Below are 25716 nucleotides of genomic sequence, written 5' to 3' on the forward strand. Positions count from 1 at the left end.
CCATCGAGCCTGTCACATAGCGCTGAGATATCAGTGGGCCTCACACAATCCAAAACTGTCCACAAGTGTCTGCAGAAATTCAAAATCTCCCTTATCCTCTCGTCACTTTTGTCACAGCTGTGCCATCGAGCCTGTGACATAGCGCTCAGATATCAGTGGGCCTCACACAATCCAAAACTGTCCACAAGTGTCTGCAGAAATTCAAAATCTCCCTTATCCTCTCGTCACTTTTGTCACAGCTGTGCCATCGAGCCTGTGACATAGCGCTCAGATATCAGTGGGCCTCACACAATCCAAAACTGTCCACAAGTGTCTGCAGAAATTCAAAATCTCCCTTATCCTCTCATCACTTTTGTCACAGCTGTGCCATCGAGCCTGTCACATAGCGCTCAGATATCAGTGGGCCTCACACAATCCAAAACTGTCCACAAGTGTCTGCAGAAATTCAAAATCTCCCTTATCCTCTCGTCACTTTTGTCACAGCTGTGCCATCGAGCCTGTAACATAGCGCTCAGATATCAGTGGGCCTCACACAATCCAAAACTGTCCACAAGTGTCTGCAGAAATTCAAAATCTCCCTTATCCTCTCGTCACTTTTGTCACAGCTGTGCCATCGAGCCTGTCACATAGCGCTGAGATATCAGTGGGCCTCACACAATCCAAAACTGTCCACAAGTGTCTGCAGAAATTCAAAATCTCCCTTATCCTCTCGTCACTTTTGTCACAGCTGTGCCATCGAGCCTGTGACATAGCGCTCAGATATCAGTGGGCCTCACACAATCCAAAACTGTCCACAAGTGTCTGCAGAAATTCAAAATCTCCCTTATCCTCTCGTCACTTTTGTCACAGCTGTGCCATCGAGCCTGTGACATAGCGCTCAGATATCAGTGGGCCTCACACAATCCAAAACTGTCCACAAGTGTCTGCAGAAATTCAAAATCTCCCTTATCCTCTCGTCACTTTTGTCACAGCTGTGCCATCGAGCCTGTCACATAGCGCTGATATCAGTGGGCCTCACACAATCCAAAACTGTCCACAAGTGTCTGCAGAAATTCAAAATCTCCCTTATCCTCTCGTCACTTTTGTCACAGCTGTGCCATCGAGCCTGTGACATAGCGCTCAGATATCAGTGGGCCTCACACAATCCAAAACTGTCCATAAGTGTCTGCAGAAATTCAAAATCTCCCCTGTCCTATAGACACCTTGTACCTTGTTTTACATTACTATATAGTTTGTTGGATTTTGTCTACATTTCTACCAAAAATGAGGAAGGCTGGTGGAAGAGGCCGTGGAATTGGGCGGGGGTTGGCAGCTGGTAATGATGGTGTTGGTGGTGGATCTGATGGTAGTGGCAAGAGCAAAATAGGACCGAATGCAGGAGGTGTTGAGCCTGCGTCATCGTCTGGCTACATAAGGCCTCGAACGCTTAGTTTTCTAGGAGTTGGCAAACCGCTTTTAAAGCCAGAGCATCAGGAAAAAGTTTTGTCTTACATTGCTGACTCAGCCTCCAGCTCTATCGCCTCCTCTTCTTCAGTTGTAAAAAGTAAAAGCACTGAGTCGTCATTGGAGGCTCATGTTCATGAACCACACCTTTCCTTGTGTCCTTCACCCCAACCAAGATTGAAGGATGACGCAGGCCATACTACTGATTACTCCATGGAGCTGTTTTCACATACCATGCCTGGATTATCAAGTGAAATGGTGAATTACCCAGGCCAAGATGAATCTGACATGGAGTGCACTGATGCACAGCCGCTGATGGATGATTCTGCTGGTACATTCACTCAGAGCACTACATTGTCCTCGCAGTGTACAGAGCCAGATTCTGACCCTGATGAGACTCAGGTGCCCCTTCCCGCACACTATACCACCATACACGGTGACACAGAGGAAGGTGCACATGACATAGAAGAGGATGTGATGGATGACCCAGTTGTTGACCCAGATTGGCATCCATTGGGGGAAGAGGGTGCTGCTTCCAATAGCTCAGATGAGGAGCATCCACAGTAGACATCGACATCGCAACAGCTGTTATCTGGCAGGCCCGGAGCACTCCAAAGACAGGTTCCAAACATCAAAAGAGTTGCTGGACAGCTTGTCCAGAGGGTCAAAAGATCACAGCGTGCTAGGTCGCAAAATGTCTGCCAAAGTAGGAAGAGTGCAGTGTGGCACTTTTTTGAACAAAATCCTCATGATCAGGCCAAGGTTATCTGTAAGAAGTGCGCAAAGACCTTTAGCCGAGGGAAAAATCTGAAAAATTTGAATACCAGTTGAATGCTTAGACATTTAACCAGCATGCACTTGCAAGCATGGACACAACACCAAACCTCAAGTGCCACATGTGCAACTGATCACAACGAAGGTAGTCAGCAACGCTACATTGTTTCCCCCACTGTAAGCCCACCGGTTAGCACAGCAGCAAATGTTGAGGTGTCGTTGCAAGGCCACAGCAGTCAGGGAATCCCACTGTTATATCAACGAAAGACTGATTCTAGGCCATCAGAAAGAACACCAACTCCATCACCATCATCAACCCTCTCTCAGTCCGCCCTGTCCACCGCTACTTCCACCATATGCAGCTCTCAAGTCCAGCTCACCCTCCCAGACACTATGAGTAGGTCAAGAAAGTACTCAGTCTCTCATCCGCGTACACTGGGTTTGAACGCCCACATTGCCAAACTAATCTCGTTTGAGATGATGCCCTTTCGGTTGGTGGAAAGCACAGCTTTCCGCGAACTCATGGCCTATGCAGTACCACGCTATGACCTACCCAGTCGCCACTTCTTCTCTCGCAAAGCCATCCCAGCCCTCCACCATCATGTGAAAGACCGCATTGTCCATGCACTCAAGCAGTCAGTGAGCGGAAAGGTGCACCTCACAACTGATGCATGGTCCAGTCGGCATGGCCAGGGCCGTTACGTGTCCATCACTGCGCACTGGGTTAATGTGGTGGATGCAGGGTCCACAGGGGACAGCGGTGGTGGGACAATGCTGCCTAGCCCACGGTATAGGAAACAGTTGGCTGTAGGCGTTCGACCCTCCTCCTCCTCCTCCTCCAGAAGCGAAAGCTCGTCCACAGAGCGCAGTCGAACGAGCACTCCATCTGCAGCTGCCACTGTTGCACACGATGTGTCCCCCTATCGAGCAGCTAGTGGAAAGCGTCAGCAGGCTGTGTTGCAGATGATGTGTTTGGGCAACAGACACACCGCCGAGGTGCTGGCCGAGTACTTGAAGCGAAAAACTGAGTCATGGCTGGGCAGTGTACATCTTGAGGCAGGCAAGGTAGTTAGTGATAACGGCCGTAATTTTGTGGCAGCCATAGCCCTTTCAAAACTCAGCCACATACCTTGCTTGGCTCACACCTTGAACCTGGTGATGCAGTGCTTCCTCAAAAATTATCCGGAGTTAACAGCCCTGCTCCAGAAGGTGCGAAGACTGTGCGCGCGCATCCGCCGGTCGCCTGTACACTCCGTTCGTATGCAGAAGCTGCAGCGATTGCTCCACCTTCCCAACCACCGCCTCATTATCGACATTGCAACAAGGTGGAACTCCACCCTGCACATGGTGGAGCGGCTGTGCGAGCAGAGGCAGGCCATAATGCATTTGTGGGAGGATACACGGCCAGGCACTTTGAGAGCAGACATGGAGTTGACAGGTGTGCAGTGGTCGAAGCTGAAAGACCTCTGTAAAGTCCTTCAGTGTTTTGAGGAATGCACACGGCTGGTAAGCGCAGACGACGCCATCCTAAGCATGAGCATCCCACTTATGCGTCTGCTCATGCAAACTTTGACGCACCTTAAGGAGCAGGCGTCTGCAGCCAATGTTGATGAGGAGGAAGAGGAGGAGGGAATTCTTGATGACATTCAGCCATTGTCTGCTCAGGGACCTCTCCTGGACGAGGTGGAGGAAGAAGAGGAGGAGGAGGATGATGATGGGGATGATTACTTAGGGGAGGAGGATGCATCTCGTGGGGCAAGTGAAAATGTTGGCGTGGCAAGGTCTGGTACAGGGTTTGTGCGTGACTGGAGGGATGTGGATTTGCCAGAAAGTGCTCCTCCACCCAGCACTCGCAGTGCATCATTGACACCGGGAACATTGGTCCACATGTCAGATTATGCCTTGCGGTTCCTAAAAAGGGACCCCCGCATTGCCAAAATGATGAACGATGACGACTACTGGTTGGCCAGCATCCTGGATCCACGCTATAAAGGCAAATTACAAAACATCATGCCACAGGAGAACCTTGACCTAATATTGGCTAATAAACAAGCAACTCTGGTAAATCGGTTGCTTGAGGCATTCCCAGCACACAGCAGCGGTGATGGTTCTCACACGAGCCGTACGGGCCGGGGGCAGCTTGGCAGAGGTGTTCGTGGTGCACACAGCAGAAGTGGCGTTGGAGACAGGGGTTTCATGACAATGTTGTGGACTGATTTTTCAAATACCGCTCACACAACTGGTAATACTGCATCGATGGAAAGTGACAGGAGACAGCAGTTGTCAACTATGGTTACAAACTACTTTTCCTCCCATATCGATGTTCTCCCACACAGGTCATTCCCCTTTGACTATTGGGCTGCTAAACTGGACACCTGGCCTGAATTGGCCCAATATGCCTTACAGGAGCTCGCTTGCCCAGCTGCAAGTGTGCTATCGGAAAGAGTCTTCAGTGCAGCTGGATCAATCCTGACAGAAAAAAGGACCCGTCTGTCAACCCAAAATGTGGATGATCTAACCTTCATTAAAATGAACCACGCATGGGTTTCCAAGGATTTTGTCCCACCTTCCCCTGATGACACATAGGGTGACAGAAAAATGGCTTGCTTTGGTCCACCTCTTCCTGGGACTTCACCTATTTCGCCTTTTGCATCAGCTGAATGTCCAACATCAACATATGCCACTTTCTAAAACTCCCTAACTGTGCTGCCTCCCCCCCCATGGCCGGGGTCACCACCTAGCGCACGACACCGTGCGAGTGCCGTTGCCCTGGACAGGTGGGTAGGCCGACTCTTGGGCGCGGGCACTGGCACAGGGTCCCTCATAGTGCAATCAAGTGTCTCTGACGGTGGTGGTGCACACCCGCCGTCAGACACACCGCTGTACTATGAGGGGCCCAGTGCCAGTACCGACGCCCACGAGTGGGCCCCCCTTGCTTGGGCAGGGCCCCAGCATTTGCAATCTTTACCTCTCCCTGCTCCTCCGCTGTGTAATCTGGGCCGTCAAATCCATACTGTGCCTGACACCGTCTGAGCCTGCCTCCTGAGACATATATTTTGAATGTGTACGCTATCCATACATGTTATCCGGGGATACGGTACCCTTTCTAACCTTTGTGCAATCACGTGCAATCCATACTGGGCCTAACACCGTCTGAGCCTGCCTCCTGAGACATATATTTTGAATGTGTACGCTATCCATACATGTTATCCGGGGATACGGTACCCTTTCTAACCTTTGTGCAATCACGTGCAATCCATACTGGGCCTAACACCGTCTGAGCCTGCCTCCTGAGACATATATTTTGAATGTGTACGCTATCCATACATGTTATCTGGGGATACGGTACCCTTTCTAACCTTTGTGCAATCACGTGCAATCCATACTGGGCCTAACACCGTCTGAGAATGATAGATGGGGCCCACCATACACTGGAACATTCCAAAGGTGGACATCAGACACTGGAGCAGCATTTACAGGGCCCATTATACACTAGAGCATTAGAAATGGGGCCCATTATGTTTGGAGCATTATTTGGGCCCATAAGACAGTAGAGCTTCATCCATGGGGACCAACATATACTGTAGCATTATGTGGAGCTCATCATATACTGTTTCAAACATTATATGGGACCAATGATTCTGTATGGAGAAATAGATGGGCCTCGTCATGAGATGTAAAAAGTGAGGTATTTTTCATTGTACTATACCGCTATTTCTCTGCCGTATCGGAGCATGATGAGTTGTGGTATGTGTTAAAGGGGCACTCTTTCGCCCAGGGCACATGAAAACCTGGAGCCAGCCCTCCCCCCCCACAGTCTGTAGCCAAATAACCCCCATTTTTCAGTGTGTAACTTGTATTATGAAGTTAACTAAGGTTGACAAGCTTAAGTAAGAAGAATTGATGCTTTTGGCATTCAAATGGGCACTGTTGGTGTGTTTCTTGTCCTCCTCTCACTGCCGACTTTTATTCCCCATTGACTTACATTGGGTTTCGTGTTTCGGGACGACCCCGACTTTTCCCTATAATCGGACGATCTTGCTCGACCCGACTTTTGGAAAAGTCGGGTTTCACGAAACGAAACGCGACCCTAAAAAACCAAAAGTCGCTCAACTCTACCTAACAGGTGTTGGCAATAACTAAATCACACTTGCAGCCAGTTGACATGGATTAAAGTTGACTCAACCTCTGTCCTGTGTCCTTGTGTGTACCACATTGAGCATGGAGAAAAGAAAGAAGACCAAAGAACTGTCTGAGGATTTGAGAAACCAAATTGTGAGGAAGCATGAGCAATCTCAAGGCTACAAGTCCATCTCCAAAGACCTGAATGTTCCTGTGTCTACCGTGCACAGTGTCATCAAGAAGTTTAAAGCCCATGGCACTGTGGCTAACCTCCCTAGATGTGGCCGGAAAAGAAAAATTGACAAGAGATTTCAACGCAAGATTGTGCAGATGTTGGATAAAGAACCTCCACTAACATCCAAACAAGTTCAAGCTGCCCTGCAGTCCGAGGGTACAACGGTGTCAACCCGTACTATCCGTCGGCATCTGAATTAAAAGGGACTGTATGGTAGGAGACCCAGGAAGACTCCACTTCTTACTCCGAGACATAAAAAAGCCAGGCTGGAGTTTGCCAAAACTTACCTGAAAAAGCCTAAAACATTTTGGAAGAATGTTCTCTGGTCAGATGAGACAAAAGTAGAGCTTTTAGGGCAAAAGCATCAACATAGAGTTTACAGGAGAAAAAAGAGGCATTCAAAGAAAAGTACACGGTCCCTACAGTCAAACATGGCGGAGGTTCCCTGATGTTTTGGGGTTGCTTTGCTGCCTCTGGCACTGGACTGCTTGACCGTGTGCATGGCATTATGAAGACAGGAGACTACCAACAAATTTTGCAGCATAATTTAGGGCTCAGTGTGAGAAAGCTGGGTCTACCTCAGAGGTCATGGGTGTTCCAGCAGGACAATAACCCAAAACACACTTCAAAAAGCACTAGAAAATGGTTTGAGAGAAAGCACTGGAGACTTCTAAGGTGGCCAGCAATGAGTCCAGACCTGAATCCCATAGAACACCTGTGGAGAGATCTAAAAATGGCAGTTTGGAGAAGGCACCCTTCAAATATCAGGGACCTGGAGTAGTTTGCCAAAGAAGAATGGTCTAAAATTCCAGCAGAGCATTGTAAGAAACTCATTGATGGTTACCGGAAGCGGTTGGTCGCAGTTATTTTGGCTAAAGGTTGTGCAACCAAGTATTAGGCTGAGGGTGCCAATACTTTTGTCCGGCCCATTTTTGGAGTTTTGTGTGAAATGATCAATGTTTTGCTTTTTGCTTCATTCTCTTTTGTGTTTTTTCATTTAAGACAAATTAAATGAAGATAATAATACCAAAGAATTTGTGTTTGCAATCATTTTCAGGAAGAAACTGAATATTATCTGACAGAATTGCAGGGGTGTCAATACTTTTGGCCATGACTGTAGCTTGATGGCCAAAAAGTTCAATTTTATTTTCATCTGACCACCGCATCTTTCTCCATACATTTGGTGAGCTTCCTACATGTCTTTTGGGAAACTAAAAACATACCTTACTTTTTTTATATGTAAGTAAAGGCTTTTATCTGTCCAGTTTTTGATAAAGGCTATGGAGCATATGGCTTATTGCGGTCGTAAGGACAGATATTCCAGTCTCTGCTTGATAACTCTGCAGTTCCTTCAGGGTTACTTTTAGTTTCTGTGCTGCCTCTCTGAATAATGCACTCCTTACCTGAGCTGAGAGTTTTGGTGAGCGGGCCCTCTCTTGGCAGGTTTGTTGTGGCATCACGTTCTTTCCATTTGATAATAATGGTTTTGATGGTGCTCTGTGGGATCATCAAAGATTGAGATTTTTTTTTATAACCAAACTCTGACTGTCCCTGAATTGTTTGGAGATCTCCTTGGTCTTCATGGTGTTGTTTGGCTAGTGGTGCCTCTTATTTTATGGTGTTGCAGCCTCTGTGGCCTTTCAGAAAAGGTGTGTATATACTGACAGAACATGTGACACTTAGATTGCACACAGGTGGACTTCCTTTCACTAAGCATGTGACTTATGAAGGCAATTGCTTGCACAAGAAATTTTTAGGGGCTTCATAGCAAAATGGGTAAATGAATACATATGCACATGCCAATTTTTAGTTTTTTGATCCCACCTCATTTCACCAACTTAGACTATTTAGTGCTGTTGCATCACACACAAATCAGATTGAAAAAATATTTAAACACAAGCTGTAATGTAACAAAATAGGTATACTGTAAAGCCAAGGGGGTGAATACTTTCACAAGCCACTGTATATGTCATGAGTTCTCATCTCCTAATGACATATTTATTATATATGAAAATATATATTACAAAATATTATTTATTCACTTAGTGGTTATTAGCATATTTATGAATGCTCAATCTGCTGTTAGCCATGTGACCTAACAGTCACTTATTTCACCCACAATATTGTGATGGGGTATACAACAGAGCAAGAAGGGACAACAGGCTGAGGGACGATCCAACGAGATTTATTAAGGCAGGGAGCATACAACATCAAATATCCATAATGTCCTTAGAGTCCATGAGAAGTCCACAATAAGTCCACACAATGGAAACAAATCCGGGCACCTTACGATAGTCCTTGTGCCAGATACAATAACAATAATCTTTGCAATAGTCCAGAGGATTCCACACAATCCCACGGACGTCACGAGCTGGCCTCAACTCAGTTCGTGACTCCTTCCAGGTCCGCACTCAAATCACAACTGATCTTAAAAGAAGAATGTATTGTCAGGGCTCCTGGGATCAGCCCATCTGAAGGGGGTAGGGGTCACACCTACTATTCAATGGTTTGGTCCATCAGAAGATTCTAGAAATGTAAGGGCTCCATTGAGTCTACAGGATGTGTATTGTAGGTTATCTTCTGCTTAGGCCTCTTTCACACTTCAGTTTTTTACAATCAGTCACAATCCGCCAGGTTTTGAAAAAAATGGATCCTCAATTTTCTTTTGAGGATCCGTTTTTTTTCCCCATTAACTTCCATTATTGGCGGATTGTGACGGATTGCCATCCGTTGCATCCGTTTTTTTTGCGGATCCGTCAAAAGTTGCTGTCCGTCACCATCCTCAAAGATTTCAAAATGGAGCTTGCAGCGTTTTTTTCTCTGGCGGATCCTCCAGACACTCATTTAACCCGAAATTCTTTCTGGGTGCCGGACAAAAAAAAAAATCTCTCTCTCTCTCTCTCTCTCTCTTTTTCCACGCTGCGATTCCTTTAAAATTCTTCATTTGTCGGATCCGTCAAAAAAACGGACGGGTGGCATCCGTTGTCATCAGTACTAAAACGGATCCGCCATCCGTCCTTTTGGCGGATTTTGACTGATGCAAAAAACTGAAGTGTGAAAGAGGCCTTAGGAAAACAATAGCCACAGTTCCACTAGCTGTTGACACAAGCCTAAATTAGATTATGGTCCAGGTACATCACAAGACATTGCAAAGTATTGGGGGAAGGAGACATGGTTAATTTACAGCAAATACAACCTGAGAAAAGTTAAATAACATATTATACAAAATACAGGACAGGGCAAAACTACAAATCATGACAAATATACAGAAAGTAAGCCCTATAACAATGTGTACTATGTTAAGAATCAAATGCTGCACCTATTTATAATAAAATGAATGTAGTAAGATAAGTTGCCTTTACTTTTTGGCAGAATAGAAATAAATAGAACAGAAAACGTATGATATGTCACAAGAGAATGATATTAAACATTATCACTATACTTTTCTGTTTCTCATGTAGAATCTCATTCATTGCAATGTCGTTTCCACTGTGAAGGTATGTACATTATGAACAGTATGCATATCTTTTTTTTAATTTCTGCTACTATAAAGTATGTTAATGTTAAATTTGAACAAACTTGTTGCTAGTTTGATAATTGCTTTTATTAAAAGATCAGTTCACTAAATTACTCTGCAAAAAAATGCTCCACCTTCTTCTTCTCTTTTGTCAGCTCTGAAATTCATATGAAAGTAAGAACAGTTCTTTGTATAGGATCTTGCACTAAGAAAAGTCATATCTTTAGATAACCCATTAACAACCTCCAATATGCATTAAAACGGCGGCCATTAAGGGACCTTAATCCTGATCACCGTTTTAAAATGGCAATCGGAAACAAGCGAATAGCACCCCTCAGAGGGCTAAATTACTGCCGATGACAGCTAACATGACAGTAGACACCCTGCAGCATTGGCCCTGGCAGGTTTTGGAACCAATTGGGGCCAATTAACCATTTAAATTCCACTGTCAACTGTGACAGTGACATAAAAGCGATTAAAAGGGGATTAAAAGCCCCCCTTGAACAGGTTCGACCATCCGCGATTACCGATCATTGCCATAGTACCCTAAAGACATCTAATGACCCCAGGACATGGTGACCTTTTAGACCCTGCTGTAAGCAGAGTATAAAGGCCCCGTCACACACAGCGATCTCGCTAGCAAGATCGCTGATTTTGTGACACCACAGCGATCTCGCCAGCGAGATCGCTGTGTGTGACGGGGATCAGCGACCAGCCCCCCTGCTGGGTATCACTGATCGTGCTCGATCGGCCTGGGCCATTTTTTGATCTCTGGTCTCCCGCTGGCCAGCACGCATCGCTGCGTGTGGCAGCGAGAGACCAGCGATCAGCGACGCTGGATGCTGGTTTCTAATGTAAACATCTGGTATCCAGGAGCCGCGGCTCTTGGATACCCGCTGTTTACCTTGGAAACCGGCGTATAAGCTGGTTTCCAAGGTAAACAGCGGGTATCCAGGAGCCGCACGGCTCTTAGATACCCGATGTTTACCTTGAAAACCAGCGTGTACACCGGTTTCCAAGGTAAAAAGCAGGTATCCAAGAGTTGCGGCTCCTGGATACCCGATGTTTACATTAGAAACCATCTTGCTCGCTGGTCCTGATCGCTGGAGGGGCTGTCTATGTGACAGCTCACCAGCGATCAGCCTAACGATGTCCCAGTGATCCCATATATGTCGGATCGTTGGTGGGATCGCTGGGACAATGTTATGTGTAACGGGGCCTTTACAGGCTCTGTCAGTGAGTCACTAACAGGTCTCAGGCATTGCAGTACATGAGCACTGCAGTGCAGGAGACCTACGATCAAAGTAAAAATATTCATGTCCCACAGCGGGACTAAGTGAAAAAGTAGAAAAAGTTAAATAAAAATAAAATATGTAAAAAAGCTGAAAAAAAAAGCCACAAAAAAGGTCACACGAATCACAAAAATCTGATTTGCCACTAAAAACGCAGCCTGTGTCAAAACAAAAATTAACAAAAAAGTAAACAAAATTGATAACACCACATCTGGAGCGACCTGATTTCTAAAACTGTCATATTTATTCCTTACATCATAAAAAAAATAAAAAATACACCAAAAATGATGCTTTTTCATCATACTGGCACATGAAAAATTTACTAAAAAGCTTTTGAAAAGTCTAAATAAATAAATTTACTAATGAAAAAACAAAACAAAAAAATTACAGCTCTTGGAATATGACAATGCAAAAACAAATTAATGTTTGAAAAAAAATTTTTTAGTCTTAAAGCAGCAAAGCATAAAAAAATACCGTAAATCTGGAATTGCAGTAATCAGCCTGAAGAATAAATCAGTTTTATCATTTTTACTGAATGGTGAACTGTGCATAAAATGTAAATAAAAACAATAACTGAATTGCTGGCTTTTTGTTCATTCCGTGTCTGAAAAATATGAATAAAAAGCAATCAAAGAGTTATGTGTCCCAAAATGGTATCAAAGAAATCTCCAACTTGTCACCCCCAAAAAACGCTCTCATTCTGTTTGCCAAAAAATAAAAAATGTTGCACCTCTCAGAATATTGAGACAACTTTTTTATTTTTTATTTTACAATAAAGCATAAAAGAATTAAGCCATTTTATCATTATTACCATGTTGTGAACAACACAAAAATAAAAATAAGAACTACTAGCTTGGCCCGGGCGAAATTTTCGCACCTTGGTCGTTGGGTCGCAGGCAATTTCAGAAAAAGCAAGCTGGTCAAATGTAAATGTATTTCATGAGCTGATGAACACAGACAGGTATTCATATATGTAGATTGGTAATACAATAAATTGGTTTGATAAGTAGAGGCCAAAAAATGTCTTCCGGTTGAGGTGCTACTTGCAGGTCATTGTTTCTTTCTGCAGGTTTATGAAAATGAATGTTTAAACTGTATTTAGTGATAAAAATCGTGAATGTGTGGTTTGTTTGGCTCTTTTCTTGCAGAAGGGGGCAAGTTTACCTTTCAAATGTTGTATCATTTGTGTGTGGGGCGAAGTAATCAGTGAAAAAGCAGTGCATGTTTGCAAATGTGTTTGCATATGTGACTCACCATTTGTGTGTGGGGCAAAGAAATCACCGAAAAAGCAGTGCATGTTTACAAATGTGTTGACATATGTGACACACCTGCAGTGAAGTGTGCAATCCTCCAATGTGCCTGAAATAGGCTGGGCAAGCACTTTGGCAAGCTAAAAAGACCCCAAGTCAAATGTTTGGATTTGTTTGTGATGTCTGTAAACAGCTTTGTGGTAGTGTGCTGCCACCTGCCAGATCATTTGACCTTTCAAATGGTGTATCATTTGTTTGTGTGTGTGGAGTGTGAACAGAGCAAGTGTGCAATTCAATAGGTAGTGCATGTTTTCAAATGTGTTTCCATATGTGACTCACCTGCACTGAAGTGTGCAATACTCCAATTTGGCTGAAATAGGCTAGGCAAGCAGTTCGGCAAGCTGGAAAGCCCCCAAGGCAAATGTTTGGATTTGTTTAGGATGTCTGTTAGCAGCTTTATGGTAGTGTGTTTTGGGGTAGTGTGGTACCACCTGCAGGTCATTTTTCCTTACTGCAGGTTTATGAAAATTAATGTTTAAACTGTATTTTGTGATCAAATCGTGAATGTGTCGGTTGGTGTATCATTTGTGTGTGTGAGTGCAGTATGAACGGAAATACAAATTAATCACCGAAAAACAGTGTTTTGAAATAATAGAATAGATTATTGTACTGCTGTTTATTTGTTCATTCTGCCTCCCAAAAATCAAAATAATGCTTGGTTCACATTTATACTGCGCTTTCTGCTGAGCACTTACAATGGGGTTTCCATGTAAATCCCAAACACCACAATTCAGACAAAATCCTTGAATGGAACCACTCACTTATGAGACAAATGGAGTCACTTTGCACTGTCTGAACTCCATTCCGTCCGGTGGTGTCACATTATATTAGGTGTATTTTTAGTGGATAAGTGTCGAAGACAACACTTCCGTACATGCCTAAAAAGATGGATACCCCCTGGAACAGACACCAAAGAGTCGAAAGAGTCTCCATCAGCCTCATTATGGTGAATGGAAACCCTGACTTAAGTGCTCAGCGGAGAACACAATAATGTGTTCCAATCCTTATAATGGAAGTGATTAAAACATGTTATGTACCCTGACTAATGTTAACAATAAAAGCCCAGCCCCTACTGAGGTCCATCATCTGTCACTGGAAATATAGGGGGTCCACAATGTAAGGGGACAGTACATTATATTGGGGCTCTACACTGTATGGAGGCAAAATGTATGGGCACTAAATTGGCAGATTTACAATTCTCTAGAATAAAGCACGGCGTGCATGTTACAAAATAGTCACTGCAGCCATAGATGAATTACGGTAATTGAGAGGTAAAATTTCCACAATGGGGTCTCTTTGGTTTTTTTTTTTCTGCTATTCTGGCACCTTAGGGGCTCTGCAGATGTCGCCTGCAAGCTATTCTACCAAAATCTATGCTCCAAAAGCCAAATAGCAGGCCTGCCTTCTCAGTCCTGAAGTGTGACACAATAGTTTCTGATGACATATGGGGCATCACCACATTTGGGAAAATGTGCAAAATAAATTGTGGAGTCCAGTGTCACCTATTAACCCTTGTGTAGCTGACAAATTTGCACAAATACAAAGTTACATTTTTACCACTAAAATGTTATATCCATGTCCCAATGTTATACAATTGTGCGAGACACATGTGGGTTCAAAATACCCCTAGATGAATTCTTTAAGCAGTGAAGTTTTCAATAAAGGATCACCTGGGGGGTTTATGCTGTTCTGGCACCTCAAGGGCTCAGTTAATAGCTCCCACAATCTATTCAAGTGGAATCTGCGTTCTAAAAGCCAAGTATCGCTCCTTTGATTCCTGCCGTTTACCCAAACAGTAGTGTACAATCACATATAGAATGCTGTCACGTTCAAATTATGGAGTCCGTTTTTTCCTATTACCTCTCATGGAAATTATAACTTTGGTGCTAGTGTGAGCAAGTTGCGGGATGCAATGATGGACAGGAGACAGAGCAAGGGTTAATGTATTTTAGTTTAACAGATATGTACTCCATGCAGGGAGAAAAAGAGTTAAACAGGGAGAATGTGGGTAGCAGGTATTGAAGGGTATGCACGTTGGAAAAATGTAGGGGACAATGATGGTAGCAGTTCTGAAGGTATAACTTATCCATTCCAACGACTTCCAGACTGTAGAGTCCACGAAACAAGCATTGGCTCCAACAACGGTCAGTCCAGGGTTAATACGGTGTAGTCCTGGAGACAACGACAAGCTGTGTCTTTCCAGCGGTGACGAGTCTCTGGTGTCTGTTGCGGGATCCTCAGTCCAACAGGTGCTGTGGAGGGTAAGGCACAGGCCACAGCAATGTCGGAGCCCAACGTGGCCCAACAAACATGCATCGGGGGTCAGGATTCAGTTCACGGTCACACACCCGGTATTTCTTAGGCGGCACGCGCACGTTACTCACGAACCCGAAGTGTTTGGCACCTTGCTTTGCAGAGGCCAACAGGCACCCTGTATATCTCTGATCACAGTCTCTGCGGGTGGCAGAGGAGGTGCTGAAGCACTGGCCTGTGCTGCTGCGGTGCTCAAGGGACAGAGCACTCACCTCCCCCTTCTGCGTGCTGTCAGTTCCTGCCAAGTCTCCCTGTTTCTGCGAGCGCTTCTGCCTTTTTGCCTCAGACATGCCCCCTCCTGCCAAGTGCAAAGGTTGGTCCGGTTCTTTAAGTTTTCTCCCAGACAACAGAGGAGACAGCCCCGACAGTTCCGGACCCGGCAAAAGAAAGGTACCCCCAGCTCGGTTCTTCTGCTTACAATACAAGAGTATTTTAGGGGAAAAAAATTTAAATATTTTTGTATTCTCATCTAAATGTTCGAAAGTTTTGTGAATCACCTGTAGATTAAAAATTCTCAGTATACCACTAGACAAATTCCTTGAGGTTTTTAATTTCCAAAATGGGAGGATTTCTGCTGTTTTGGCATATCAGGGGCTCTGCAAATGCAACACGGCATTCATAATCTATGTCAGACAAATGTACACTCCAAAAATCAAATAGCACTCCTTCCTTTCCGAGCCTTGCTTATGCCCAAATAGCAGTTTGACCCCATATGGGGTATCATCGCATTTGAAAGACATTGTGTAACAAATTATGGGGTCTATTTTCTCTTATTTGAAAACATTGCGAAAATTGCAAATTTTAGCTGAAAATTTTCGTTTCACATCTACACTTTAAAAAGTTCTGTGACGCACCTATGGGTTTAAAATGCTCATTATAGCCCTAGATGAATTCCTTGATGGGTCTAGTTTCCAAAATGGGTCATTTGCAGGGCTTTCTGCTGTTTTGGTACCTCAGGGGCTGTACAAATGAAACATGGTGCATGCAGTCTACTCGAGCCACATTTGAGTTCCAAATACCAAATGTCACTTCTTCCCTTCCGAGCCCTGCTATGTTTCCAACAGATCTTTTTGGCTACATGTAGGGTATTTCTGCGCTCAGAAAAAAGTGGGTAATGTACTGTGGGGGTCGCAAACGTGAAAAATTTAGGGTTAAAGCAATGTTTTCATGAAAAAAAATCAAAATGCCTCTTCAGAGAGGAACAGGACTAGAACTCTAGTGCCACCTATAGGAAGTAGCAATCCTAAAAGTCAATATCGAATCTCCAGAGAACCTTGTCACATGACTTAGGATAAAAGCCAAAACCAGAACCTCAATTTGCAGTCAATTTTTGGGGTACTGCCCCTCATCAGTGCAAAGTGTGAGCTCTGGTTTGCCTTGGAGAATGCCGTCTGACCGGTATCCAAGGAGTAATGTTTCTCCTTTCAGAGAGTGACATGCTGAGCCTGACATGCTGAAGTGAGGAGACTTTTAAGCCGCAATGCTCTACAGGGAAATGTGCAAATTGTATTTTCAAAGAGGAAGAGGACTAGAACTCTAGTGCAACCTATAAGAAGTAGCAATCCTAAATGTCAACTTTCCAAGTACTTTTTGTAACTCTCAGTTCTCAGAATAGCTAAAAGTCTAAATTGCATGGATTTTGGGGAAAAAATCCATAAAGTTTCTGGTCCCTGTTGACATGTTTGTACAGTATCAGGCAATTGAAATTTGTCAGATTTCAAACTCTATGACATTACAAAAGTTCTGTCTTGAAATTCAGATCTGGTGACCATTAGGCTTGGGGTGCACATCCTTTCTTCTTTTTTAAGACCACATTGTCAGACTGACCCAAGTGCCGCAATTTAAATGAAACCTAATTAAAATTAAACAGTATTACCATCTGTGACATTTATGGCATACTGAAATTCTATGCTATAAATGTCTAATAGGTGCATATTCTACTTACAGGACCCCTAGCTCCACCAATCAACACATTAATGGTACATTCACACAGTTTTTTAAAAAAAAAAATATAGATTCTGCTTTGATATCCATGTGAAAAAACACTTCAAATATCCCAATTAATCTTTCTTTCAAAAAGCAAGAGGTTTAATTCTGCTATCCCATTTTATTTATTTAAAAAAAATGAAATAACATGAGGAAAAAAGAAAAGCAAAAAAATATTACAATCACATGGATAAGGTGACGTGTTTTCGAACGCAAGAGTTCTTAATGATAAGATAACTTATTTCTGAAGTGGCAACCATGCGTTTTTATATATAAATGAAAGAGGAGTGGCAAAAACATTTATGTTAGTTTTAGACATATATATGAGAATACAAAATATATTTCCCTAATACAAATGCATTAAATCTGTTTGTAATTTAGACCTGCTGGTATGCAGGTTTCCATATAAAAAATCATCCAGGGTTCTTCTCGCATTAGAATCTTAACCTTTTGTATCTGTAAGGCATAAAAATGTGTTAGATCACCAGAATGAATATCCAAAAATTGACTTCATGCTCCTGATAATGATTTTTTAGTGATTTTTTTTGTTGCTGAGAGCCATTAATATACTCAGAAATACGCTTTTTTAATTTCCTACTACTACTACTGTTTTTACATGCAGTACAATTCATGTTATAAACAGCATACTTAATATTACAATTTATAAATTTTCTATGATTATTTGGTAAGCATTATTGGTGACCTCTGAAATGACTTGACTAGTTTTATATCTGTATCTACATATATTACATTGTGATACTGCACATGGAAATCACCCTTTTACAGAAAGTCACTTATGCCTGTCTTTTTTCCAGAATTATAGACTAGTAGAAATCATGTTGCCAGTCTCCTCGTCCCGCCACACACATAATTCCATTAAATATTTAAGATAAATTTTTATCTTCATATAAAATGGGAAGATGACGTAATAATTACGAAACATTTAGTAATGTTTTGGTTCTCTATAAGCATAAATCAAAATCATAATCATCATCAAAATAATCATCACATGTATTTTTAGCCCTGCAAAGTGTTGTCTTATTATAATCCCTTTGTCTGAGTCTTTTGTTAACAATTTTGGCTTCTTGTTCATATGTGGCATTTTCAGAGCAAGTTCTTCTACCTCTGACATAGGTAGTTTTCTGGTAGTTTGTCTAGGATGACTGCTATCTACATTGTGGAATAGTGTTCTCACAGATTTTCTAAAAAGTGTGGCAGCCTTGTCTAAAGAAATATATTGTATTTTTTTGAGAAGAAAGTGCACTTTTTCCACAAAATTTGAATGTAGCTTACTGGGGGGTTGCAGTGGTGGTCTAGCGGGATCATAGGAGGCAGAGTCCCTTCCTCAGGAAGCCGGCGATGGCGGAAGTGGTGCAATGCTGCTGGTCCGGTGTCAGTGGTGACAACTTCTCATACCCATCACTTGGCCCTGATAAAATAATAAAGCCTATACTCACCTCCCATGCCATTGTCGTTCTCGTGTCGGCTCGCAGTGTTGTGACACGTGACGCCGGCTCCTAATCAGCGAATCGAACATGAATAGGAAGTCTGGGCTGGAGCTGAATTTATGAAGACAGATAGGGGAGTAATGTTGGACACAAAAACATTCTACTATACATGTCATATTACACACACAACTTACATATGACAGAAGGAATATGCGGATACAAATGGTTTGCAACAAATTTTCATCATGTTCTAGATGAGTCTGCTTCTTCAGCTTTGAGGAGTTTTGCTTTCTGATTTTAGCTACACGCTACAATCTCCCATTGTAACTCCTCTCCTTCAAAATTCAATATTGTAAGGACTTGAACCCTACCCATTCTACTCTGACCTTCCACAGTAAGAAAACTTTTTCTCCCACAGAACTGAAGCTGGTGATGCATTGGGATGACTAGGTGTTTTCTCTTTTCTTTTTTTACTAAACATACTTTGTTAACTCAAGAGGCTATTGTGAATGAAAATCACTTGTTTGGCACCAATAAGCATTCCATAGCCAAAGTCACACGTCACACTTAATCAGAACTCAATTTTGAATAGATGAACCAAAGATGGGGGAGGACAACAGCAGAACAGATCTGAAATAGAGTGAATAAAAAATCTGAAATCTATGTTTTTGCAGACTATAATTACTTTATAAGAATGGCAGCAGGTAGACAAAGGAGGAAAGTCTAGATAAAACCCTCTTGATCACCATTGGCTCTAACAAGGATGGAAAGTCTTGTATATGGTTTGCAATGCAATTCTTTTCATCATGCAATACCATCAGCGAGGCATCTGATTAGCCTAAACAATTTTACGCAGCAGGACTTCGGTCAGTGTTATGGGAAGGCAGACTGGGCCATCCACAAAGGCTCCCCCCCCTGCTCTTGCAGCCCTTCCATGCAGTGCACAGGGAATGCACATCAGTGTTACGTACATCCTCTGTAGTCCGGCGCTTATCTCCTTCTCTCTCCCCAGACAGTGTTGGGTCAGAAGCTAAAGCCCCCGTCACACTAAACGACGCACCAGCAATCCCAACATCGATATGACCTGATCAGGATCGCTGGTGTGTCACTACATGATCGCTGGTGAGCTGTCAAACAGGCAGATCTCACCAGCGATCAGGACCAGCGACGATGCTTAGTTAATCGCTGTGTACCCTGGATACCAGGAAGATCTTAGCGGGTGCACTGCGCATGCACCCACCATTTTCTTTCTTCCGGTGGAAGGAGGGGGGCCAGGAGAGCGGGGCAACGCAGAATTGGTACATAAGGTACCGCTGGGGGCATCGGAGGACCCGGGGATGTCGCACGTCGCTTAGTTACTCGCTGTGTACCCTGGATACCAGCGTGCTTGTGCTGGGAGCTGGTATCCAAGGTAAACAGCGGGTAACTAAGCATGGAGGCGCTTAGTTACCCGCTGTTTATCTTAGATACCAGCTCCCAGCGCGAGCACGCTGGTATCCAGGGTACACAGAGGGTAACTAAGCGACGTGCAACATCCCTGGGTCCTCCGATGCCCCCCACGGTACCTTATGTACCAATTCTGCATTGCCCTTCTCTCCTGGCCCCCTCCTTCCTCCGGAAGAAAATGGTGGGCGCATGCGCAGTGCACCCGCTAAGATCTTCCTGCCTGCACGCGGCAACCAGTGAGAATTTTCTCATTGGCTGCTGGGTTTTGATTACTGTGATAGACCCTATCACAGTGATCAAAACCCCCAATATTAGTAAATATGGCGGCACTTGGGCTGTGCCTCTCTCTTCTCTCCTTGTAGTTGTTCTGGGAGAGAAGAGAAATAGACTACAGCTGAAGTGCTGCCCTGTCAGTGAACAAAAATCATATTTTCTGAGTCCGCAAGCATCCTAAAAATCAAATTACCCACCCCCATTCTCCATAATCCCAGCATCCCCTTCCCCATTGTCAGGGGATTATAAAAAATATATATTTTTTTTATATAATTTTTTTTAAATAATTTTTTGCGGTTAGGGTTACACGTGCTAGCCTGCTTTGCTCCGGCAGCGAAACAGAATCTGCCTCTGAAGCTGAGCTGTTTTCAGACAATGACGACGACTCTTCTTCCCCGGGATCCCTCAGCCCGATGGTAGTGGAGTCGGTCGTCACTGCTGAAGCTTCAGAAGCAGGACCAAGTACCACAGTCCCCCCATCGCTGTGGTATAATGACACCTCATTTTCCCATTCAATTCCCCCTTTTTCTGCTGTCCCTGGAATAAGAGTAGATGTCGCCAATTTTACCCCCATTGATTTTTTCCAAATTTTCATTAGCCCCGAAGTCCTAGAATTTTAATTGTCCAGCAAACAAACCTATATGCCTGACAATACATTTCGCAAAAACTCACTGCCTTTCATTCCCGTTCCTGGATCCCCACAAATGTCCCTGAAATGAAAAAGAAAATTTAGGCATTACCCTGAATATGGGTTTAGTAAAAAAAAAACACAACTCCGCTCTTACTGGGCAACAAAAGCTGTCCACAGCACCTCTGTATTTGCAGCCGTTATGTCCCGAGTCCACTATGAAGCTCTGATGAGATTCCTCCACTTCAATGACAATTCTCAAGCCCAAGAACTGACCCCAATTATGATAAATTGAGACCCCTAATTTCCCTCCTGCAAATTTAATTTCTAAATTCCTACACCCCAGAGAAAAGTGTGGCAGTAGACGAGTCCTTGATGAGCTACAGTGGCCGTCTGTCATTCCACCAATTTATCCCCTCCAAGCGTGCCAAATGCTAAATCAAATTATACAAAACTTGTGAGAGCTCATCAGTATACACTTCCACCTTCCTAATTTATGAATGTAGGGACCACCAAATAATCCCCCCAAACTGCCCCCAGACAATTGGCTTCCCAGGCAATATCGTGTGGGAGCTAATGACATCCTTTCTAAATCAAGGATACCATGTGTATATGGACAACTATTACACAAGCGTCCTCCTATGTAAATCCCTCCACGCTGCAAATACAGGAGCCTGTGGGACAGTCAGGAAAAACAGAGTGGGGTTTCCGTCACAGTTGGTGTCCAGATGTTTGGAGAAAGGGGCGTCATTCTCACTCGCAAGTGACCAACTTCTTGCAGTGAAGTGGAATGACAGGAAGGACGTCTACATGCTAACCACACTGCATGCGGACACCACTATGACGGTCAGAGAGAGGGGTGCCACCAGGGACAAGGTAAAACCAGTCTGCATCACAGACTATAATAAATTTATGGGTGGCGTTGACTTATCAGACCAGGTTCTGCAACCATACCTGGTCAAGCGAAAGACCAGGGCCTGGTACAAAAAGGTGTCAATCTACCTAATTCAAACTGTCACATACAACAGTTTTGTCCTGTATAAAAAATCCCAAGGACCCCTTACATTACTACAGTTTCAGGAAAAAATGATTGAGGGCATCATGTTTGAATCAGTGGCACCGGGGGAAGCTTTTGAGTCTGAGGATTCCTAGAGACTTGCAGAGCGCCATTTTCCTCACCCTGTCCCTGTCACTCCCACCCAAAGGTGTCCTCAAAAATGATGCTGGGTTTGCAGGAAGCATGGCAAACGGAGTGATTCCCGGTACTATTGTCCAAATGCCCATTCCAACCAGGCCTTTGTATCTCACCCTGCTTTGAGACCTACCACACCACCTACAATTATTAGTTTTTTTTAATATAATTTTTATTTTCTGCTTAGTGGCCCCAGTAGAGTAATTTGGAACAAGTAATAGAGAATATTTTCATTAGTAGATCCCATTTTACCCCATTCCACAATTAATTCCAACACTTGATCAATCCCATACCAAACTACTATTCCAACAAATTCTCATCCACGTACCCACGCCTGTACAACCCAGAATGTGGATCCTACAAATATTCTTGAAAAGTCAGGTCATCTGAAAATTAATTCTAGGACTTGATTACTGACAAACATTTTTGACCATTTATCTAACTTTGACTGTTATTACGACTGTCTTGCTGGTGATACGGTCATGATCATTTTATTGGAGGACTGCTGAAAATGAGGAAGTTCCGTCCTTATACACTATGGACTTTACCGTATGGTTCTTGCCGAACCTCTGGTACCAGACAATACTTTACAGATTCTGTAGGGGATTGGTTGTTTTGTGCATATGGCAGTTCTGACCTTGGCGGTTGGGAGCTTGCTATGGTGCATCACGTCTATTGGCACATTTGTCTCTCATATAGGGATTGATGGAGCTAAAAGGACGTTGTACGACCAGTCTCTGAAAGTGTCTGCCATTCTTACTCTGCTAGTGTTCTTTCATCTTTGGAACAAACTCAGCTTGGTCACATAGTTGGCTCCATTTTCCGCCACATATTACCCTTCATTCCAGTACAGTTTATTCTTCCTGCTACAATATACGTAAATGTGGGACATCTGCTTTGTTAGCAAGACCAAATTTTATAATCAGCCAATGTATTTTTAGGAGCATGCCTCCCTCTGTGAGTAGTAATTCCTGAAAGGATTTTCAAATAAAGCCAAATTTGTCACATTGTCCCCCTTCCTGTCTCAGCTCTGCAGATTGTCCAAACAGATCTTTTTGACTACATATGGGATATCGTCACGCTCATAAGAAAGTGGGTAACAAATTGTGGGGTCCATTTTGTGGTGTAATCGCTAATAAAAGTGAGAAATTCAGGTCTAAACCAAGATTTTTGTGGAAAAAAATGAAGTTTTTCAATATGACGACCTAATGATATCAAATTCTGTGTTGTACCTGTGGGTTCAATTTACTCAATATACCCCTGGTTAAAACCTTTGAGGGGTGTAGTTTCCAAAATGGGTCAGTTTTGGGGGGTTTCTGCTGTTTAGGCACATGTCCAAACCCTACATAGCATCCGGTCTCACAATTTTGAGATTAAAAGTCAAACGTTGCTCCTTCCCTTCCGAGCTCTACCGTGCACCCAAACAGAGGTTTACCCCCACATATGGGGTATCAGAATACTCAGGACAAATTACACAACAACCTTTGGGGTCCAATTCCTCTTGCTACCCTTGGTAAAATAAAAAATTAGGGGCTCTACGTTATAAACTTATGTGAAGTACTTTGGGGTCAAAGTGCTCACCACACATCTAGATAAGTTACTTAGGGGGTCTAGTTTCCAAAATGATGTCACTTGTGGGGGGTTTCCACTGTTTAGGCACATCAGGGGCTCTCCAAACGCAACATGGTGTCCGATCTCAATGCCAGCCATTTCTGCATTGAAAAAGTCAAACTGCGCTCCTTCCCTTGCGAGCTCTGCCTTGTGCCCAAAAAGTGGTTTACCCCCACATATGGGGCATTGGTGTATTCAGGAGAAATTTTACAACAAATTTTGTGGTTCACTTTCTCTTTTAACACTTGTGAAAATAAAAAAGATTGGTTCTGAAGTAAATTTTTTGCAAAAAAAAAAAGGTAAATGTTAATTTTTTCCTTCCACATTGCTTCAGTTCCTGTGAAGCACGTAAAGGGTTAATAAACTTCTTGAATGTGGCTTAGAGCACCTTGAGGGGTCTAGTTTTTAGAATGGTGTCTCTTTTGGGTATTTTCTGTCATGTTCACACCCTCAAAATTACTTTAAATATGATATGGTCACTAAAAAAAATGGTTTTGTAAATTTTGTTGTAAAAATGAGAAATCGCTGGTCAACTTTTAACCCTTATAACTTCCTAACAAAAAAAAATGTGTTTCCAAAATTGTGCTGATGTAAAGTAGACATGTGGGAAATGTTATTTATGAAGTATTTTGTGTGACAAATTTCTGATTTAAGGGCATAAAAATTCAAAGTTTGAAAATTGCTACATTTTCAAAATTTTCACCATATTTCCATTTTTTTCATAAATAAACACAAGTCATATAGAAGAAATGTAACCACTATCATGAAGTATAATATGTCAAGAAAAAACAACCCCAGAATCAGCAGGATCCGCTAAAGCGTTCCAGAGTTATAGCTTCATAAAGTGACAGTGGTCAGAATTGCAAAAATTGGCCAGGTAATTAAGCTGCAAAATGGCTCTGTTACTAAGGAGTTAAATTTTGCTCTTCTACACTGGTGACAAGTCAAGTAAATCTCCTGACAAGCATTCTATACAGATGTTTCTTAGGGTGTTTTACGTTCACACTGTGCATTACATATCACTGAAATAAGGTCTTGCTGACATGAAATTATCGGATTGTTGGCCAGCTTCTTTCCACATAGCGTATTACTGTTTCCTTATTCCAGATTGTTTTGTTTTATTTTATGTCTGATGCAGCACAAAAGCATGTTGTCAAATTTCCTATACAGATTCGTAGAATTGTTCTAAAACTGCATGCAGTAAAACTAATCAAAAGTGGCAAACAAATGGATTTACTTCAACCATAAGAATTTTTGTACTTTCCTTAAATTCCCCTAAGAAACATGGATTATTTTAATGTAGTTATGGTAGTCTATTTCAATTATAAAGATGAATGTAAGAACATTACACAATGGGAAACGTTTTTTGAATTATGAAAGCAGAATTTTGGTTCGATGCCGAGTTGCAGAAAGTATTTTCAAATTAATTTTTATAAATAACCTTGAAGGTAGCGGATCTAAAGAAATCTGCAGGTCAAATGACCTGCATTTTTCCTGCGGATTTCTTCCATTTTTAGGCTGTGTGCCCACGATGCGATTTTTGAAGCGTTTTTGCCGCGATTTTCAGAACGCACCCCATGCATTCCTATGGCATTCCGCACATGCTGTGCTTTTTTCCGCGGCGGAATCGCATCACGGAAAAAATCGCAGCATGATCATTCTTTTGTGCGGAATCGCAAAGAATTGCCGCGATTCCGCACCCATAGGAATGCATGAGAATCGCTTACTTCCCATATGTGGCTATGCCCACCATGCAGGAAGTTAAGCGTCTCATGTGCGGTTGGTACCCACGGTGTGGAGGAGAGGAGACTGTCCTCCAGGCCCTGGGTACCATACCCCTGTAAAAAAAAGAATAAAAAATAAAAAATCGGGGTATATTTACCTTCCGACGTTCCGCGCTGCCTTCCCGGGCCTCGGCGTTCCCAGTAATGCCTTGCGGCAAGGTCCTGTGATGACGTAGTCTCGCGTGACTCTAGCGGTCTCGCGAGATCGCTATAGCAACGCGAGACTACGTCATCACAGGTCTCGCAAGGCATTACTGGGAACGCTGAGGCCCGGGAAGGCAGCGCGAGACGTCGGAAGGTAAATATACCCCGATTTATTTATTTATTTATTTTTTTTTTATC

At 43.2% G+C, this 25716-nt stretch overlaps 1 protein-coding gene across 3 annotated transcripts in view; it reads left to right on the plus strand.

Annotated features, from left to right (window-relative positions):
- The window catches only part of HSD17B3 (hydroxysteroid 17-beta dehydrogenase 3), a 254388-nt gene that overhangs the window by 180543 nt on the left and 48129 nt on the right, over positions 1–25716 (plus strand). For all 3 annotated transcript variants that reach the window (XM_073545951.1, XM_073545952.1, XM_073545953.1), the window contains one exon: positions 10036–10071. In XM_073545951.1, the coding sequence (XP_073402052.1) occupies positions 10036–10071 (36 nt within the window). The remainder of the gene's footprint in view (positions 1–10035; positions 10072–25716) is intronic.

The sequence above is a fragment of the Dendrobates tinctorius genome, unplaced genomic scaffold (assembly GCF_039654945.1).
Source record: "Dendrobates tinctorius isolate UK_male_01 unplaced genomic scaffold, ASM3965494v1 ptg000144l, whole genome shotgun sequence".
Taxonomy (NCBI): Eukaryota; Metazoa; Chordata; class Amphibia; order Anura; family Dendrobatidae; genus Dendrobates; species Dendrobates tinctorius.